The 18,744-nt window shown below is 39.8% G+C and overlaps 1 protein-coding gene across 2 annotated transcripts in view; it reads left to right on the top strand.

The window, feature by feature from the left end:
• The window catches only part of LOC128696723 (uncharacterized), a 101,866-nt gene that overhangs the window by 46,045 nt on the left and 37,077 nt on the right, over nt 1-18,744 (top strand). For both annotated transcript variants that reach the window (XM_070094607.1, XM_070094606.1), the window contains one exon: nt 14,378-14,440. In XM_070094607.1, the coding sequence (XP_069950708.1) occupies nt 14,378-14,440 (63 nt within the window). The remainder of the gene's footprint in view (nt 1-14,377; nt 14,441-18,744) is intronic.

Below are 18,744 nucleotides of genomic sequence, written 5' to 3'. Positions count from 1 at the left end.
CGGTCGATGGATCTATAATTTCCTCACTAACAGAACACAGAGAGTAGTCGTCAACAGAGTAAAGTCCGAGGCAGCTACGGTGAAAAGCTCTGTTCCACAAGGCACAGTACTCGCTCCCATCTTGTTCCTCATCCTCATATCCGACATAGACAAGGATGTCAGCCACAGCACCGTGTCTTCCTTTGCAGATGACACCCGAATCTGCATGACAGTGTCTTCCATTGCAGACACTGCAAAGCTCCAGGCGGACATCAACCAAATCTTTCAGTGGGCTGCAGAAAACAATATGAAGTTCAACGATGAGAAATTTCAATTACTCAGATATGGTAAACATGAGGAAATTAAATCTTCATCAGAGTACAAAACAAATTCTGGCCACAAAATAGAGCGAAACACCAACGTCAAAGACCTGGGAGTGATCATGTCGGAGGATCTCACCTTCAAGGACCATAACATTGTATCAATCGCATCTGCTAGAAAAATGACAGGATGGATAATGAGAACCTTCAAAACTAGGGAGGCCAAGCCCATGATGACACTCTTCAGGTCACTTGTTCTATCTAGGCTGGAATATTGCTGCACACTAACAGCACCTTTCAAGGCAGGTGAAATTGCCGACCTAGAAAATGTACAGAGAACTTTCACGGCGCGCATAACAGAGATAAAACACCTCAATTATTGGGAGCGCTTGAGGTTCCTAAACCTGTATTCCCTGGAACGCAGGAGGGAGAGATACATGATTATATACACCTGGAAAATCCTAGAGGGACTAGTACCGAACTTGCACACGAAAATCACTCACTACGAAAGCAAAAGACTTGGCAGACGATGCACCATCCCCCCAATGAAAAGCAGGGGTGTCACTAGCACGTTAAGAGACCATACAATAAGTGTCAGGGGCCTGAGACTGTTCAACTGCCTCCCAGCACACATAAGGGGGATTACCAACAGACCCCTGGCAGTCTTCAAGCTGGCACTGGACAAGCACCTAAAGTCGGTTCCTGATCAGCCGGGCTGTGGCTCGTACGTTGGTTTGCGTGCAGCCAGCAGCAACAGCCTGGTTGATCAGGCTCTGATCCACCAGGAGGCCTGGTCACAGACCGGGCCACGGGGGCGTTGACCCCCGGAACTCTCTCCAGGTAAACTCCAGGTAACTATACTCAACTCGTCAACGCCCAAAGGTATAGCCCAGGAATTCAGTCCTCAACAGCGACCCGACTCCATTGATTAAATTCTACAGGAAAATGGTATGCTAAGACGACAAAACGAAACCTATGGAAAACTCATTGTGGACCTTGAGTCCTCACTACATACCCAAAACACGAGAATTAAAGACCTTAAATCATCTTACGACACAAAATTCAAAGATTAGTGAACTAGAAAACAAACTGCCATCATTAATACACTCGTCTAAAGAACAAGCAAACCTACATTCAACTATAGGCACACATGCTAAACAAATACAGTGGACCCTCGCCTAATGAACGCATCGCATAACGTTAAATCCGCCTAACGAAGCATTTGAGTGTAAAAATTTTGGCTCGCTTAACGATAAAAAACTCGCCCAACGTGATTCCTCCCAAACCTGTCCGTCCAGCCTGAGCGCCTCAGCTGTCTTGCCGTCATTGTTTACAAGCCAGGGTGGCTGGTTGCATGCAAACATTTGATACATTTTGTATTATTCCATTGTTTATAGTGCTTGTAACTGCTAAATAAGCCACCATGGGCCCAAAGAATGCTTCTAGTGCCAACCTTGTGGTAAAAAGGGTGAGAAATACTATCATACCTCAGGTGTTGCTGCACCAGTCTGCTGCACCACCGTCAGCTGTTGCTGCACCATGGTCAACTGCTGCTGCACCACAGTCAACTGTTGCTGAACCACTGTCAGCTGCTGCTGCACCACAGCTGCTGCTGCACCATGGTGAACTGCTGCTGCACCACAGTCAGCTGCTGCTGCACCACAGTCAGCTGCTGCTGCACCATGGTCAGCTGCTGCTGCACCACAGTCAGCTGCTGCTTCACCACAGTCAGCTGCTGCTGCACCACGGTCAGCTGCTGCTGCACCACAGTCAGCTGTTTCTGACCAACGTGACTCGTCCCGAACCTGTTCATCCAGCCCTGCCATCATTGTTTACAAGCCAGGGTGTTGCTGCACCACCATCAGCTGTTGCTGCACCACAGTCAGCTGTTGCTGCATCACCATCAGCTGTTGCTGCACCACAGTCAGCTGTTGCTGCACCACAATCAGCTGCTGCTGCACCATAGTCAACTGCTGCTGCACCACAGTCAGCTGTTGCTGAACCACTGTCAGCTGCTGCTGCACCACAGTCAGCTGCTGCTGCACCATGGTGAACTGCTGCTGCACCACAGTCAGCTGTTGCTGAACCATGGTGAGCTGCTCCTGCACCACGGTCAGCTGCTGCTGCACCACAGTCAGCTGCTGCTGCACCACAGTCAGCTGCTGCTGCACCACAGTCAGCTGCTGCTGCACCACAGTCAGCTGTTTCTGACCAACATGACTCGTCCCGAACCTGTCCATCCAGCCCTGCTGTCATTGTTTACAAGCCAGGGTGGCTGGTTGCATGCATACATTCAATACATTTTGTATTATTCCATTGTTTATAGTGCTTGTAACTGCTAAATAAGCCACCATGGGCCCAAAGAAAGCTTCTAGTGCCAACCCTGTGGTAAAAAGGGTGAGAAATACTATCGTACCACAGTCAGCTGCTGCTGCACCACTGTCAGCTGTTGCTGGACCAGTCAGCTGTTGCTGCACCATGGTCAGCTGTTGCTGCACCATGGTCAGCTGTTGCTGGACCAGTCAGCTTTTGCTGCACCATGGTCAGCTGTTACTGGACCAGTCAGCTGTTGCTGGATCAGTCAGCTGTTGCTGCACCATGGTCAGCTGTTGCTGGACCAGTCAGCTGTTGCTGGATCAGTCAGCTGTTGCTGCACCACAGTCAGCTGTTGTTGGACCAATCAGCTGTTGCTGGATCAGTCAGCTGTTGCTGCACCACAGTTAGCTGTTGCTGGACCAGTCAGCTGTTGCTGGATCAGTCAGCTGTTGCTGCACCATGGTCAGCTGTTGCTGGACCAGTCAGCTGTTGCTGGATCAGTCAACTGCTGCTGCACCACAGTCAGCTGCTGCTGCACCACAGTCAGCTGTTGCTCCACCACCATCAGCTGTACTACTCAAAGATGTGGAGAGAGTGTTGTTGGTGTGGCTTAATGTGAAACAATTACCGAGAAACAATTAACCCCAGAGGGTTAGCCACCCAGGATAACCCAAGAAAGCCAGTGCATCATCGAGGACTGTAACTTATTTCCATTGGGGTCCTTAATCTTGTCCCCCAGGATGCAACCCACATCGGTCAACTAACACCCAGGTGAACAGGAAAAAATGCCAGGAACTAGTGCTCATATTGATGAATTTAAGGCCAACAAAGGTTGGTTTGAGAGATATAAGAATTGTAGTGGCATACACAGTGTGATAAGGTATGGCGAAGCTGAAAAATTCATCCCCCAACAAGTGTTCAGTTGTGAAGAAACAGGCCTGTTCTGGAAGAAAATGCCAAACAGGACCTACATTACTCAGGAAGAAAAGGCATTCCCAGGACACAAGCCTATGAAAGGCTAACTCTCATGTTTTGTTGTAATGCTAGTGGGGATTGCAAAGTGAAGTCTTTACTGGTGTATCACTCTGAAAATCCCAGTGTTCAAGAAAAACAGTGTCTCATCACTCATCAATACTCTTCAATAAAGGTAAGTGTCATTTTAATATTTATTTATGTAATTATTGTGCATGTCTTATTGTTTTCTTTCTAGAGAAATGTATATTTCATGAAAAAAACAAAAAAATTTTTAACACTTTTGGCTGTCTGGAACGGATTAATTGGGTTTCCATTATTTCTTATGGGGAAAATTAACTCGGCTAACGATAATTTTGGCTAACAATGAGCTCTCAGGAATGGATTAATATCGTTAGGTGAGGGTCCACTGTAAATTCTCTCACCACCAAGCTGTCAGAAGCTACACAAGTCTGGAAGTTAAACATAGAATCCCAGTGGAATGCATGCTTCCAGTATCAAAGGGATATGATTGAACAAGACAAGCTCCTAGACTCTGTCATTTTAACCAGCTCTACCTTAACACCAGATACAAACAATGAGAATTGCACCATCAAAGCACTCCAACTAATTAAAGATGAGATAAAAGTTAACATTAAAACCAGTGATATCAAGGAAGCCCAACTGCTAGGCAAGCCGAGTCAACAACAAAGTGTGAGGTTAAAATTCAATTCCATTGATGTTAAAAATTATCTAATAAGTTCCTCCATCAAGAAACGGAGTAATGTGTATGTAAATGAGTGCCTAACCAAAAAACGTCAGAACTTATTATACAGACTTCGAAAACTTTAAGCGTGATAATGCATCAATAAAACAGTGCTTTACTCGGGTTGGCATTATCGTGGTAAAATTATCAGACACGGGCCGTAGGTTTAAAATAAATGATCAAGAACTAGCATGTTTCCTCTCACTGGTTTGACTGAACCTTGTTAAGCCATATCTCAACACATTATCAACCATGTACTGTAGGGCCCCGCTTTACGGCGTTTCACTTTACGGCGTTCTGCTAATACGGTCATTTCAAATTATGACCAAAACTCGCTATATGGCTCCCCCCACCTGACTTTCTAATACGGTCACTGTGCCCCACCCTGTTTGTTTACATTCTCCGTGAGCTCAGTAAGCACTAAGTCTCTCCATTTTGTCTGGAAACTCCAAAATTTCAAATGTTTTTAAAAGTTATTTCATATTTTATATATACTCTGATAATTATACTTATGTATACCTGTACCTAAATAAACTTACATACTGTGCTGGCGTGCAGGTACACATTAAAATCGGTAAGTGTCTTATGTCTCCAGACGTCATATTAGTAATAATAATAATCATCGAGTCATTTAAATGTCGTATATTACGTTAATATACATATTTTCATTAATCCATCTATGATATTTTTTCAAAATTATATAATAAACACGATGCATAACATATAAATAAGATAAATACACTCCACAGTAGAATAAATAAACATAAATGTGAGATGTGGTAGCAGACGACTTGCACAAGTGACGCCATATTAGAAATAATAATAATAATAACAATACTCACTGAGTCTCATTAAATGTCATATATTACGTTAATATACACATTTTCATTAATCCATCCATGATATTTTTTTTCAAAATTATATAATAAACACGATACATAACATAAAAAGATGATAAATACCCCCCACAATAGAATAAATAAACATAAATATAAGATGTGGGAGCCAGATAACTTGTACAAGTGACGGCAAGAATAACATTTTCTCTAATCTAACATAAGAGAAAATGTGTTACTGGGGGTAACTAGAAAATTATTCCTTTCATATGTATGTAAGTAAGTTTATTCAGGTATACACAAATACAGTTACATAGATTATCATACATAACAACATATGTGTAGAGAACCTAGGATAACCCAAAAAAGTCAGTGTGACTTATTTCCATTGCCTTCACTCAGAGCTTCATTTCTTCTCAAAATGATGTTACATGAGAATGGGAGTGTTCTTCTTTATTAATTCTACCGTATCAATGTAGAGACAACCTGTACACAATGTAACTTGTACACAAACCAGACGTGTACACTGTTTGTTTACAAAACTTAGGTTCGCCTGGTTTGTTTACATAACTCTGCGCCTGTCCCCTCTCATGTACTCATTCTTTCTCTCTCTCATTTATTCGTTTTATCTCATTTACTTACTCCTGACCCTACATTAAGACTACAAATATTTTAAGGTAAGTAATGAGTGAACTGTATATACATTTTATCGCTCTGGGATGCTTAAATATCTTAGAATATATGTGTGGGTGGGTTGGCCTGGTATGGTAGCCCGGCTGACTACCATACATACCACACTTGATTTTTTACAATAAATACTACTCATCTCACCCTATATGGGATGCTTAAATATCATAGAATAGTATGTGTGGGTGGGGTGGCCTGGTAAGGTAGCCTGGCTGATTACCATACATACCACACTTGATTTCTTACAATAAATACTACTTGTCTCACCCTAGATTAAGACTATAAATATTTTAAGGTAAGTAATGAGTGCACTATGTGTGTATTGTACTTTTTTATTGATTTTTGATGCCTGGTTATATTGCTAACTTAATATATGTTAGTGTAAACTTGTTATCTAGTGTTTGTATGCATTTATAAGTGGAAAAAAAAGGGTGTTCCACTTTACGGCGGTTTCCGCTTTACGGCGGTAGCCTGGAACCTAACCTGCCGTATAAGTGGGGCCCTGCTGTACAGTGTTGTAGTTTAGTACAATTTACCCTTATTCTAACCCATATTTTCATGACTGTTAGTGAATAACGGTAATTAATTCCCAGCTATTTAAGACACTTAAGGTGCTATTCAAGGTGCTAATCCAGGTACTTGAAATAATCAAGGTACTAAATTGTTTTATTTTAATTTTCAGTAGCTCCATTATTTTTTTAGATTTAAATTAACTATCTTAGTTCATAAGTTCATAATTGGTAGTGGTTTAACTATCTTAGTTCATAAGCTCATAATTGTTAGTGGTTTAACATCAACCACCTGGTGGTTCACGCTTACACTCACTCACTCACCCATTTGACTATAAGCACAGAAATACGTATCTTAATCTTAAAATAATGATTCCGAACTAGTCACAAGTTTGCCTGTGATACTCCAATATAGAAACTATGTATTGTGCCATAACAAAAGCATTCACATTGCTAAACTCACAAACTAGTATTTAGTCACTTAGTATTTAGTCAACTTACTCCACAATTTGTAATAATTTAGGGTTAAGAATTAATCTAAGTTTGCCCGAAATGCCTAGCCATGCTAGGTGTTCTAGTGGCCCCCACTGTAATTAGTATTTTATTACATGTAAACCACACAATAATCAAAATCTGTAGACCCCGCATTGTAATCCTTATAGATTTGATTTGATTTGATTTGATTGCTTTGGTCTTTTTGTTCTTTAATAATTGTAACGGCTATTTCTCCACGTACCCCTTATGAATGTAAGTATCAATCCTGATATCAACCTCTTATTGAACAGCACACATAGTCCAAACAGTAATTGCTATTACTACACTGCTAGTCAGGCTAATACCCTTCTCAGTGTCAGCAAGAACATTACAGTCGTCAACTACAATGTTAGATCATTGAGTAAACACTATGATGACCTCATTGCATTACTTAAGTCTCTAAATGCTACTACAACTTTCATTATACTTACTGAAACCTGGCTCAGACAAGATCTGACAGACATATTTACCATACCTGGTTACACAGCCATACATAACTGTAGGCCCGACCAATCAGGAGAAGGCACTGCCATCTATTACTCTGATGAACTAGAATGTGTGAAATCAACTAATGTACGGGATGAAAACGGCTAATATATAATTGCTAAATTCACATCTAGAACACTTAAGAAACCTATACCAGTTGGTGCAGTCTACAGACTACCATAAACACTTACACTTTTAGCAATAACCTTAGAAACATGATAATTGAATCAGAGTTGAATAAACACCATCTGATACTAGCAGGAGATTTCAACATCAACTTTATCCAAGCAGCCGACCCTCCAGTAGTTATTTCACAAATGCTATGAACAACAGCTTATTGCTACCCACTATAACAAAGCCAACAAGAATCTCTGACACTAGCGCCTCGTTACTCGACCATGTCTGGACGAACATAATATCCCCACTACAAGCAGGTATAATCACAGATAACACCACAGAGCACTATCCTACCTTTCTCATAACCAACTTATCTAAAATGCCTCAAGAAACAAGAAAGATCTCATTTCGCGTGCATGCCGAGACATCGATAAACAACCTAAAACTAGCTCTAGGTGCCATTGATTGGCAGAGAGAGCTAAATGACAGTAATAATATAGATAAAGATATCAAAATCTTTTTGCATAAACCCTAAACCTCTACAACAAACATTGCTCAGTCAAAACGAAACAGATCACAGAAAAGAGGCTAAACAGCCCATGGCTAACTAGAAGTACAGTGGACCCCCGCCTTACGATCGCATCGCCTTATGTTAAATCCACCATACGAAGCATTTGAATGCAAAAATTTTGCTTCGCCTTACGTGATTCGTCCGGGGCGCGTCCCACGTGTGGCCTCAGCGCCAGAGTTTACAAGCCAGCCAGTGCGGTCGCATCCACGCATACATTTCACCTTATCCCAGTGTTTTTTGTGCTTGTAACTGCAAAATAAGTCACCATGGGCCCCAAGAAAGCTTCGTACATATTCGTATGTTTTTTTTATTTTTTAATGTCGAGTTGCCAGCTATAATGTATGTTAGTGAACGATTACTTGAGCTACGTCTTAATAGCTAATACTCTCATTATTATTAGTGCCAACCCTGTGGTAAAAAGGCTGAGAATTAGTAAGGAAATTAAGAAAGATTTTGAAGGGTTTGGGGCTAACCCTGAGAAGCCTATGCCAGTTGTGGAATCCATTGTGCCTACTTCAAAGATTAAGGAAATGTGTGCAAAGTGGGTTGAAGTGCAAACCTTTATGGTTGAAAATCACCCTAACACAGCTATTGCAAGCCGTGCTGGTGACTATTACAATGACAATGTTGTGGCCCATTTTAAGCAAATCTTAACCTTTCAGGGTCCAAGAATTTTCAAAAAATAATTTTGTTATTTTTTCTTATGAAATGCTAGAGAATCTTTTTCTGAAGGTAATGAAACAGAAAGTACAAAATTTGATGGAAAATTGACAAAATTATGCTCTCGCGAATTTTGATGTGTCAGCGATATTTACGTATTGGGAATTTTGACGACTTTGACTCCCATTTTAGGCCAATTACATTATTCCAGTTGGCCAAATTCTTAGCTATTTCACTAGTATTACTTCTATTCTATCGATTGAGTACAAGAAATTGCCAGCTCAACTGTTTCAACTACAAAATAAAGTGATTGGAAATTAGTAATTTGTCCAAATTAATGCAAAGTTCAAAATATTCTAATTTCAAAATAGGCTCAAGAATTAACAATGCAGGCATTCCTGGCACTAAACTAACAATTACTCTGTTCATTAATTACATTTTCAGGCTTTACAAATTAATTCCATTTTTATTTTTTATTCACATAATGAATTTTTATTCAAACCAAAAAATAGAAGATTTACTGTTATGCAATATTGTAATAATTGTATAAATAATATCACCACATTTGTGAATGTTATATTAGCCCCACCAGCTGGCGTGTATTAGACGTGTGAGGTCATTTGTTTACTCTTGAACATCTGCAAAGATTTAACATTTCTGCTTCTCTGAGCTCAGTTTCAAGCGATTTCCATTACTAAAACCAATCAAAATCTTCTCTATTTCTGTAATATATCTTCCATTCTATGAATGAGACCAAGAAATCGCAAATACAACTATAAAAAACTCTGCAAAGTTGCTGTTTTAATCGAAAATTACAGTCTCAGTTTTTTTCTCATTATGCACTGTGTGCTGCAGGATTTGTTTTATGTGGTGCGCACACACCACATAGATGTATTCTCTCATATCTAGGCCCTACTTTACCACTCACAGCTTATCAGAGTGAGCTGAGCTCATGGTGTAGATCTACAGTTTGGCCCCTCAATGTATAGCCGTAGATCTATGGCATGGACCCTGAAAGGGTTAAAGGAACGGGAGGTACAGACCTCTATGGACAGATTTGTTGTGCGGAGTCAGTAGCTAGCTTGCGTCGCCACTCAGTCTTGGCTGTTGTCTCATGCCACCAACACCTATTGACCATATGGTACATGGTATCATATGTTACAGGGTACCATATGGTACAGGGTACCATATGGTACAGGGTACCATATGGCACAGGGTACCATATGGCACAGGGTACCATATGGTACAGGGTACCATACAGTACAGGACACCATATGGTACAGATACAGGGATAAATACGGAAATAAGTCACCCTGAATTTTTTGGGTTATCCCACGATTTTATACGTATGCTGCTATGTATGATAATCTATGTAATTGTATTTCTGTACACCTGAATAAACTTACTCAAGTGCATGTGGCATCATAAGTAAGTTTATTTATGTATACACAAATAAAGTTACATAGAATATCATAGCAGCATATGTTTGGAGAACCTAGGATAACCCAAGAAAGTCAGACAGACTTATTTCCATTAGGATCCCTGTACCCTGTACCATATGGTATAATGTACCATATGGTACAATGTACTATATGGTACATTGTACCATATGGTACCATTGTACCATATGATACCACTGTACCATATACCATTGTACCATATGATACCATTGTATGACATGGCACCATTGTACCATATGGTACTATTGTACCATATGGTACAATGGTACCATATGGTTCAAAACCATAGAATTCGTCTTCAGCTCCACTTCCATCAGTCTTAGAACTGTAAGTTCTAAGACTGAGAGTGAGTGGAGAGTGAGAGCTTCCTTGCCGCCAGGCACGATGAACAAAGCTACTTTGCCGGCATTCCTACAATGCCATGCGGGCGTCCAGATTTTTTCTATAGTGTGCACACTGACCACCCAGACCCATTCTCTCATGTAGGCCTACCCGCCTTCTCGCGCTAAATTTGATGCCACTAGAATTTTGGCATAGATCTACGGTTTGGACCCTGAACGTAAAGCTGTAGCTCTATGGGATGGAACCTGAATGGGTTAATTTCAATGAGGAAAATTGATTTGATATACGTACGAGCAAATTGAGTTATGAGCTGGGTCATGGAATGAATTAAACTTGTAAGTCAAAGTACCCCTGTACCTTGAAACTGAGCTCAAAGTATCAGAAATGTTTGACTTTTGTCGACGTTCAAGAGTAAACAAATCACATCACATGTCCAATACACGTCAACTGCTGGATCTAATATGCTTTCACAAATGGGCTGATATTATTTATACCATTTTTGTAATAATGCAGTAGTCTACAAAACAGTAAATCTTCTATTTTTTTGTGAATAAAAATTCGAAATGGAAAGCAAGCGTAATGTAAGAGGGGCCTGGAGATGAGAGACTAATAAACAGAGAAAATGTTACTTTAGTGCTAGAAATATTTGCATTGTTAATTCTGGACCCTATTTTAAAATTGGCCTTGAATTGTGTAAGAAATTGTCCAAATTACCAAATACAGTGGACCCCCGCATAGCGACTTTAATCCGTGCAAGAGGGCTCATTGTTATGCGAAATGATCGGTATGCGAATGAATTTTCCCCATAAGAAATAATGGAAATCAAATTAATCCGTGCAAGACACCCAAAAGTATGAAAAAAAATTTTTTACCACATGAAATATACATTTTCCTACACACAAAGGAGAAGGATATATGCACAATAGTAGAGTAGTACATGCACAATATATATTGTGCATGTACTACTCTACTAAATGAAGAATAAATGACACTTACCTTTATTGAAGATGCAGCAATGACTGATGAGACACTGTGTCCTGGGAGTGCCTTTTACTCCTGAGTACTGTAGGTCCTGTTTGGCATTTTCTTCCAGAACAGGCCTTATCACACTGTGTATGCCACTACGATTCTTAAATCTCTCAAACCAACCTTTGCTGGCTTTAAATTCACCAATATGAGCACTAGTTCCAGGCATTTTTCCCTGTTCACCTGGGTGTTAGTCGACTGGTGTGGGTTGCATCCTGGGAGACAAGATTAAGGACCCCAATGGAAATAAGTTAGACAGTCTTCGATAACACTGACTTTTTTGGGTTATCCTGAGTGGCAAATCCTCTGGGGTTAATTGTTTCTTGGTATTCTCAATAAGCCACACCAACAACGGTGCTACAGCAGCAGCAGCAGCAGCTGACAGTGCTACAGCAGCAGCAGCAGCTGACAGTGCTACAGCAGCAGCAGACGATGCTACAGCAGCAGCAGACGGTACTACAGCAGCAGCTGACGGTGGTACAGCAGCAGCAGCAGCAGCAGCTGACAGTGCAGCAGCAGCAGCAGCAGCAGCTGACAGTGCTACAGCAGCAGCAGCAGCTGACAGTGCTACAGCAGCAGCAGATGATGCTACAGCAGCAGCAGACGGTACTACAGCAGCAGCTGATGGTGGTACAGCAGCAGCAGCAGCTGACAGTGCAGCAGCAGCAGCTGACAGTGCAGCAGCAGCAGCAGCAGCTGACGGTGGTACAGCAGCAGCAGCAGCTGTACCACCAATAGTAGCGATGGTTGATTGGGGTTTATTATACAACCTAGCCAGCTCGGAGACACGCACTCCACTTTCATACTTATCAATGATCTTTTTCTTCATCTCTATAGTAATTCTCACCCTTATTGCTGTAGGGTTGGCACTAGAAGCTTTCTTGGGGCCCATGGTCAATTATTTTGCAGATAAAATCACCAAAAACACTGTAATAATACGAAATGTTCCGATTGTATGCTTGGATGTTACCGCGGAGGCTGGCTGGTAAACAATGCCACCGGCGGCACATGTGACGCTGGCTAAGGGCGCACATTGGACGCGTCTCGGACGAAGAGCGGTGAGTGGGTTTTTGAGCGGTATGCGAGGCAAAATTTTTGCGATAAAAGCGAGCGGTATGCGGATTGAACGTTATGTGATACGTACGGTATGCGGGAGTCCACTGTACAGTGGACCCTCGGTTTACGATCAGCTCCCAATGCAAACAATTATGTAAGTGTATTTATGTAAGTGTGTTTGTATGTGTATGTTTGGGGGTCTGAAATGGACTAATCTAATTCACAATATTCCTTATGGGAACAAATTCGGTCAGTACTGGCACCTGAACATACTTCTGGAATGAAATAATATCGTAAACCGGGGGTCCACTGTACTGATCATTTTATTGGGTAGTTGAAATCGGTAAATGGACGGTTTCTTGTACTCATTTGATAGAACAAAAGAGTTCTAGCAAAATATCTATGAGTTTCATCGACTGGAACAATGGAATTGTCTGAAAATAGGGCTCAAAGTGGGCAAAATCACTGATGTGTAAATATCATCGAGACCACTAACTTTGTGAGAGTGTAATTCTGTAAGTTTTCCATCAAATTTTGTACTTTTGGTGTCATTACCATTGGGAAAAGATTATCATTTCATAAGAATTTTTTTTTTTTTTTTTTTTAAATTCTTCGACACTGAGAGCAAGCTTGTGAGCAGGGGTCTAAACAGTGAAAGGGTTGAAGGAGGAGTTTGGGATGTTGGATGTTAGGAGCAATGTCTAAAGTGTTGTATCTGAACTCCTCTGCAAAGACAGTGATTACATATGGATGATGGTGAAAGTGTTCAACAATGATGGTTTTTTCTTTCTTTTTGGGTCTTTCTTAATTTTGGTTCACCCTGCCTCGGTAGGAAACAGCCAATGTGTTAAAAAAAAAAACTGAATGTATTAAATTTGGTTGTGGACTGTATATACATGTATTACTGAAAATTTTCTTTGCTTGAGAACTCTAAAGTAATTTGTGTGTCCATGGTTTAAATTGATTATACACACCATTTTCTTATTGCATAAATAAATGATTGTTTATAAATGCAGACCATAAGAATTACTTACCAACTTATTATCTTGGTGATATATCCTAATGCCTTCCTAGCAGGCAGGTATGCTAAGTATTGGCCAACACTAGATACCTTACCTATTTGTTGAGTTGATACCATATATAAGGAAGCAAAACTAAATTATTGTAGGTGCACGCGATGATCAAAATATTGTCCAGTCACCATGTCCAGTATTATCTTTATTATGACTAGCTTACTGTGTATCTGAACCCTTTCAGATACCCGTTATATTCACTTATTTCATGGTTCCCAATTATTGCCGATACACTCTTCATCATCTTCATTTACCCACAATTAAATTCTGCAAAACGTACTTCCCGGTTAATGTATATGTTCTGCCATTTTTGTTGCTCTCCTCCAACATTTTGTCTACCAGTACACCTTTTTAATTAATTTTATAACACTTCCAAGTGTGTACTACATTTTCATTATTGAAATATTAATTTCCTCTAAATTACAATAATCTCCACATATTCAACTCCTTACAGAATATAAGAAAATAATAGAGAATATTAGTTCTCATGTCACAGAACATGTTTTAAAAGTTACTGAAGATACACATCTACACATTTTCAGAAAAACATTATCCCGATCAGTTCTTACACACTACAGGAAAATTATAAAAAAAAATCCACATGTATCATACCTGTACATAATAATTTATTCTACCCATTGATGATTATTGAGTATTTGCTAGTGATAATTATAATAATCTTCCTCAGGTTGGTTGAACGGTCTCACCCGGCAGTGCCTAGGCTGCATTTCACCCCTGATGTCTCCCCCAGGTACGAGCCTTCTCTTGTTCAGAATACAACAATTTAGATTTGAAGCCTACCAAAGAAAGCATTCCCTAGCTCACACACATTAATAAAACTACCCAATGATGCATTTATTTCTTTGCTAAAAGAAGAGAGTGATGGAATGATGGTTGATTGGTCATTTTCCACCTGCTTAGTTTCAGAACTGGAAATAGAGAATGCCTCTTCAGATCAGGCTGAAATTTACATTGCTTGTTTGACTTGCTTAAGAGGAACAATCATATCATTAATTAGTTGTTTATGTGTTTATTTGTTTGTTTTATTAAGGAAAATATTGCTGGAGTTCAAATGTGATTGCTAGAGAATGCATATTCAGATTGAGTTGAAACTGCTTGTTTGACTACTTAAATTAATTAGCGTGTTCTTAGTTAGTTTTTTATTTGGTAATTTGTTAGTTGTATTAAAATAGCACTTGGGTTTAAATGTGATTAGTTGAGAATGCATCTTCAGATTGGATTGAAACTTGCACTGCTTGTTTGACTTGCTCAGAGGAACGATTATGTTATTAATTAGTTGTGTGCATGCTAATTTGTTAGTTTTATTAAGAAAAATATGATTGGGTTTAAATGTGATTGTTAGACAATGTATCTTTAGATCAGGTTGAAACTGGTGTAGCTTAGTTATTAGAAGGTTTTTAAAATTTTTGCCTGTTTGCAATTTAATTTGTGAAAATAATGCAGTAGTTTACCTCTTTCATTGTTCAGAACTTCAAAATTAATATTGCTCTCAGTGTCCACTTAACCCTCTGAGTGTCAGGACACCTGCTCACAAATTTGCTCCCAGGGTTGAAGAATTTAAAAAAAAAAAACTTATAAAATGATAGAGAATCTTTTTCCAAAGGCAATGAAACCAAAAATATGAAATTTTATAGAAAACTTATGGAATTACGCTTTCGCAAAGTTGGCGATTTTGGCAATTTCACCCACTTTGAGCCCTATTTTGGGCCAGTTCCACTGTTACAGTCAACGAAGCTCATAGCTGTTGCTAGTACTATTTTTATTCTATCAATTGAGTACAAGGAACTGCCCATTTACCTATTTCAACTACCCAATAAAGTGATCTGAAATTACTAATTTTGCCAATGTCACACAAAATTCAAGAAAGGGCAATTTTGAAATAGGGTTCAGAATAAATAATGCAGACTTTCCTGGCACTAAAATAACATTTTCTCTGTTATTAGTCACATCTCCAGGCCTCTCTTATATTACATTTGCTTATCATTCTGAATTTTTATTCACACAAAATATAGAAGATTTACTGTTATGCAGGCTACTGCATTATTATAAAAATTGTATAAATAATATCAGGACATTTGTGAATGCATATTACACCCACCAGTTGATGTGTATTGATGCATGACATGATACATTTACTCTTGAACATTGGCAAAAATCAAACATTTCCACTATTTTGAGCTCAATTTCAAAGTACTTTAAGTCTGTAAACCATTCAAAATCATCTCTATTTTTGTAATTCATCTTTCATTCTATCAAATGAGACCAAGAAAATGAGAATACAACCATAAAAATTATTTTTATTTTATTAACACATTGGCCATTTCCCACCAAGGCAGGGTGGCTCGAAAAAGAAAAACTTTCATGATCATTCACTCTATCACTGTCTTGCCAGAGGCATGCTTACACTACAGCTATAAAACTGCAACACTAACATCCCCTCCTTCAGGGTGTTGGCACTGTAATTCCCACCTCCAGGAATCAAGTCCAGTCTGCCGGTTTCCCTGAATCCCTTCACAAATGTTACCTTGCTTACACTCCAACAGCACGTCAAGTCCTAAAAGCCATTTGTCTCCATTTGCTCCTATCTAACATGCTCATGCATGCTTGCTGGAAGTCCAAAACCTTCTTTACCCACTCCCTCCAACATTTCCTAGGCCGACCCCTACCCCACCTTCCCTCCATTACAGATTTATACACTCTCAAAGTCATTCTATTTAATTCCATCCTCTGTACATGTCCAAACCATCTCAATAACCCCTCCTCAGCTCTCTGGATAATAATTTTGGTAATCCAGCACCTCCTCCTAATCTCCAAACTATAAATTCTTCATTATATTCACACCACACGTTGCCCTCAGACATGACATCTCCACTGCCTCCAGCCTTCTCCTTGTTGCAACATTCACCACCCATGCCTCACACCCATACAAGAGCGTTGGTATAACTAAACTCTCATACATTCCCTCTTTGCTTTCATGGACAAAGTTCTTTGTCTCCACAGACTCCTCAGTGCATGGCTCACCTTTTTCCCCTCATCGATTCTATGATTCGCCTTCCAGATATCTGAATACATTCACCTCCAATCTGATATTTAATCTTCCGTTACCTAAATTTTTGGTTATCCTCATCGCCTTACTCTTTCCTACATTCACTTTTAATTTCCTTCTTTTACATACCCTACCAAACTCATCAACCAACCTCTGCAACTTCTCTTCAGAATCTCCCAAAAGCACAGTGTCATCAGCAAAGAGCAACTGTGACAACTCCAACTTTGTGTTAGATTCTTTATCTTTTAACCCCACACCTCTTGCCAACACCTGAACATTCATTTCTCTTACAACTTTGTCTATAAATATTTTAACGACCATGGTGACATCACACATCACTGTCTAAGGCCTACTTTTACTGGGAAATAATCTCCCTCTCGCCTGCATACTCTAACCTGAGCCTCACTATCCTTGTAAAGATTCTTCACTGCTTTCAATAACCTACCATACATTTGCAACATCTGCCACATTGCCCCCCTATTATCCCCTATCATACGCCGTTTCTAAATCCATAAATGCCACAAAAAAACAAATGAAAATACAGTGGACCCTCGACTAATGCTATTAATCTGTTCGTAAGAGCTGATCGTTAGTCAAAATTATCGTTAGTCAAGTTAATTTTCCCCATAAGAAGTAATGGAAATCAAATTAATCCGTGTAGGACACCCCAAAGTATGAAAAAAAAATTGTTTTTACCACATGAAATATTAATTTTAATACACAAAACTGAAGAAGACATGCACAGTTACATGACACTTACCTTTATTGAAGATCAGGTGATGATTGATGGGATGGGAGGAGGGGAGAGTGTTGATGGTCTTAGTGTTTAGAAGGGGAATCCCCTTCCATTAAGATTTGAGGTGGCAAGTCCTTTTCCGGGGTTACTTCCCTTCCCTTTAAATCTCTCAAACCAACCTTTGCTGGCTTTAAATTCACTCACATCACCACTAGTTGCTGGCATTTTTTTAATTAAATCGTCATGCAACTTCCTAGCCTTTTCACATACGATCACTTGAGAGATGCTATCTCCTGCTATCTGTTTTTCGTTTATCCACACCAATAACAGTCTCTCAACATCTTCGAGTACTTGCGATCTCAGTTTCGAAAACATAGTTGCACCTTTGGCAAGAACAGCTTCCTTGATTGCCGTTTTCTTGCCCACAATAGTAGCGATGGTTGATTGGGGTTATGTGTACAACCTGGCCAGCTCGGAGACACGCACTCCACTTTCATACTTAGCAATGATCTCTTTCTTCATATCCATAGTAATTCTCACCCTTTTTGCTGTAGGGTTGGCACTAGAAGCTTTCTTGGGGCCCATGGTGACTTATTTTGCAGGTGCAATCACTAAAAAGGCTGTGATATTATGAAATGTTCCGATTGTATGCTTGGAAGCGACCGCAGTGGCTGGCTGGATTGTAAACACTGGCCAGAAGTGGACACGTCTCAGACAGAACGAATAGTGTTGGTTGAATTTTTTAGCGCTAGCCGAGGCAAAATTTTTGCGTTAAAATGCATCGCTAGTCAGATTTATCGTTAATCGATGCCATCGTTGGTCGAGGGTCCACTGTATGCCACAAAGTTGCTGTTTTAAACCAAAAAAAAAGTCACAGTTTTTTTTTCTCATGCACTGCGTGCTGCAGGATTCTTTTGATACTGTGCATGCTCACAATGCAGACCCATTCTCTCATGTGAAGGCCTACCAACTTTCTCCTGCCAGATTTGAAGCCACTAGAATTTTGGCATAGTATTACGGCATCGACAGTGGCTTCAAAACCATAATATTATGGGACCAACACCAAAGGGATTAAAAAAAATAACTTTTGAAATGGTAGAGATTTTTTTTCTGAAGTTAGCACCAAAATTACAAAATTTGATGAAAAACTTACTGAGTTACACTGGCACAAAGTTACTGGTCTGGGAACCATTCGACACATTGGCAATTTTGCCTAATTTGAGGTATATTTTAGGCCTATTGTGTTGCTCCT

This window comes from Cherax quadricarinatus, chromosome 46 (assembly GCF_038502225.1).
Source record: "Cherax quadricarinatus isolate ZL_2023a chromosome 46, ASM3850222v1, whole genome shotgun sequence".
NCBI classification, from domain to species: domain Eukaryota; kingdom Metazoa; phylum Arthropoda; class Malacostraca; order Decapoda; family Parastacidae; genus Cherax; species Cherax quadricarinatus.
The sequence above is the reverse complement of the archived record's forward strand: the minus strand, read 5'-3'. Positions and strand labels throughout refer to the sequence as shown.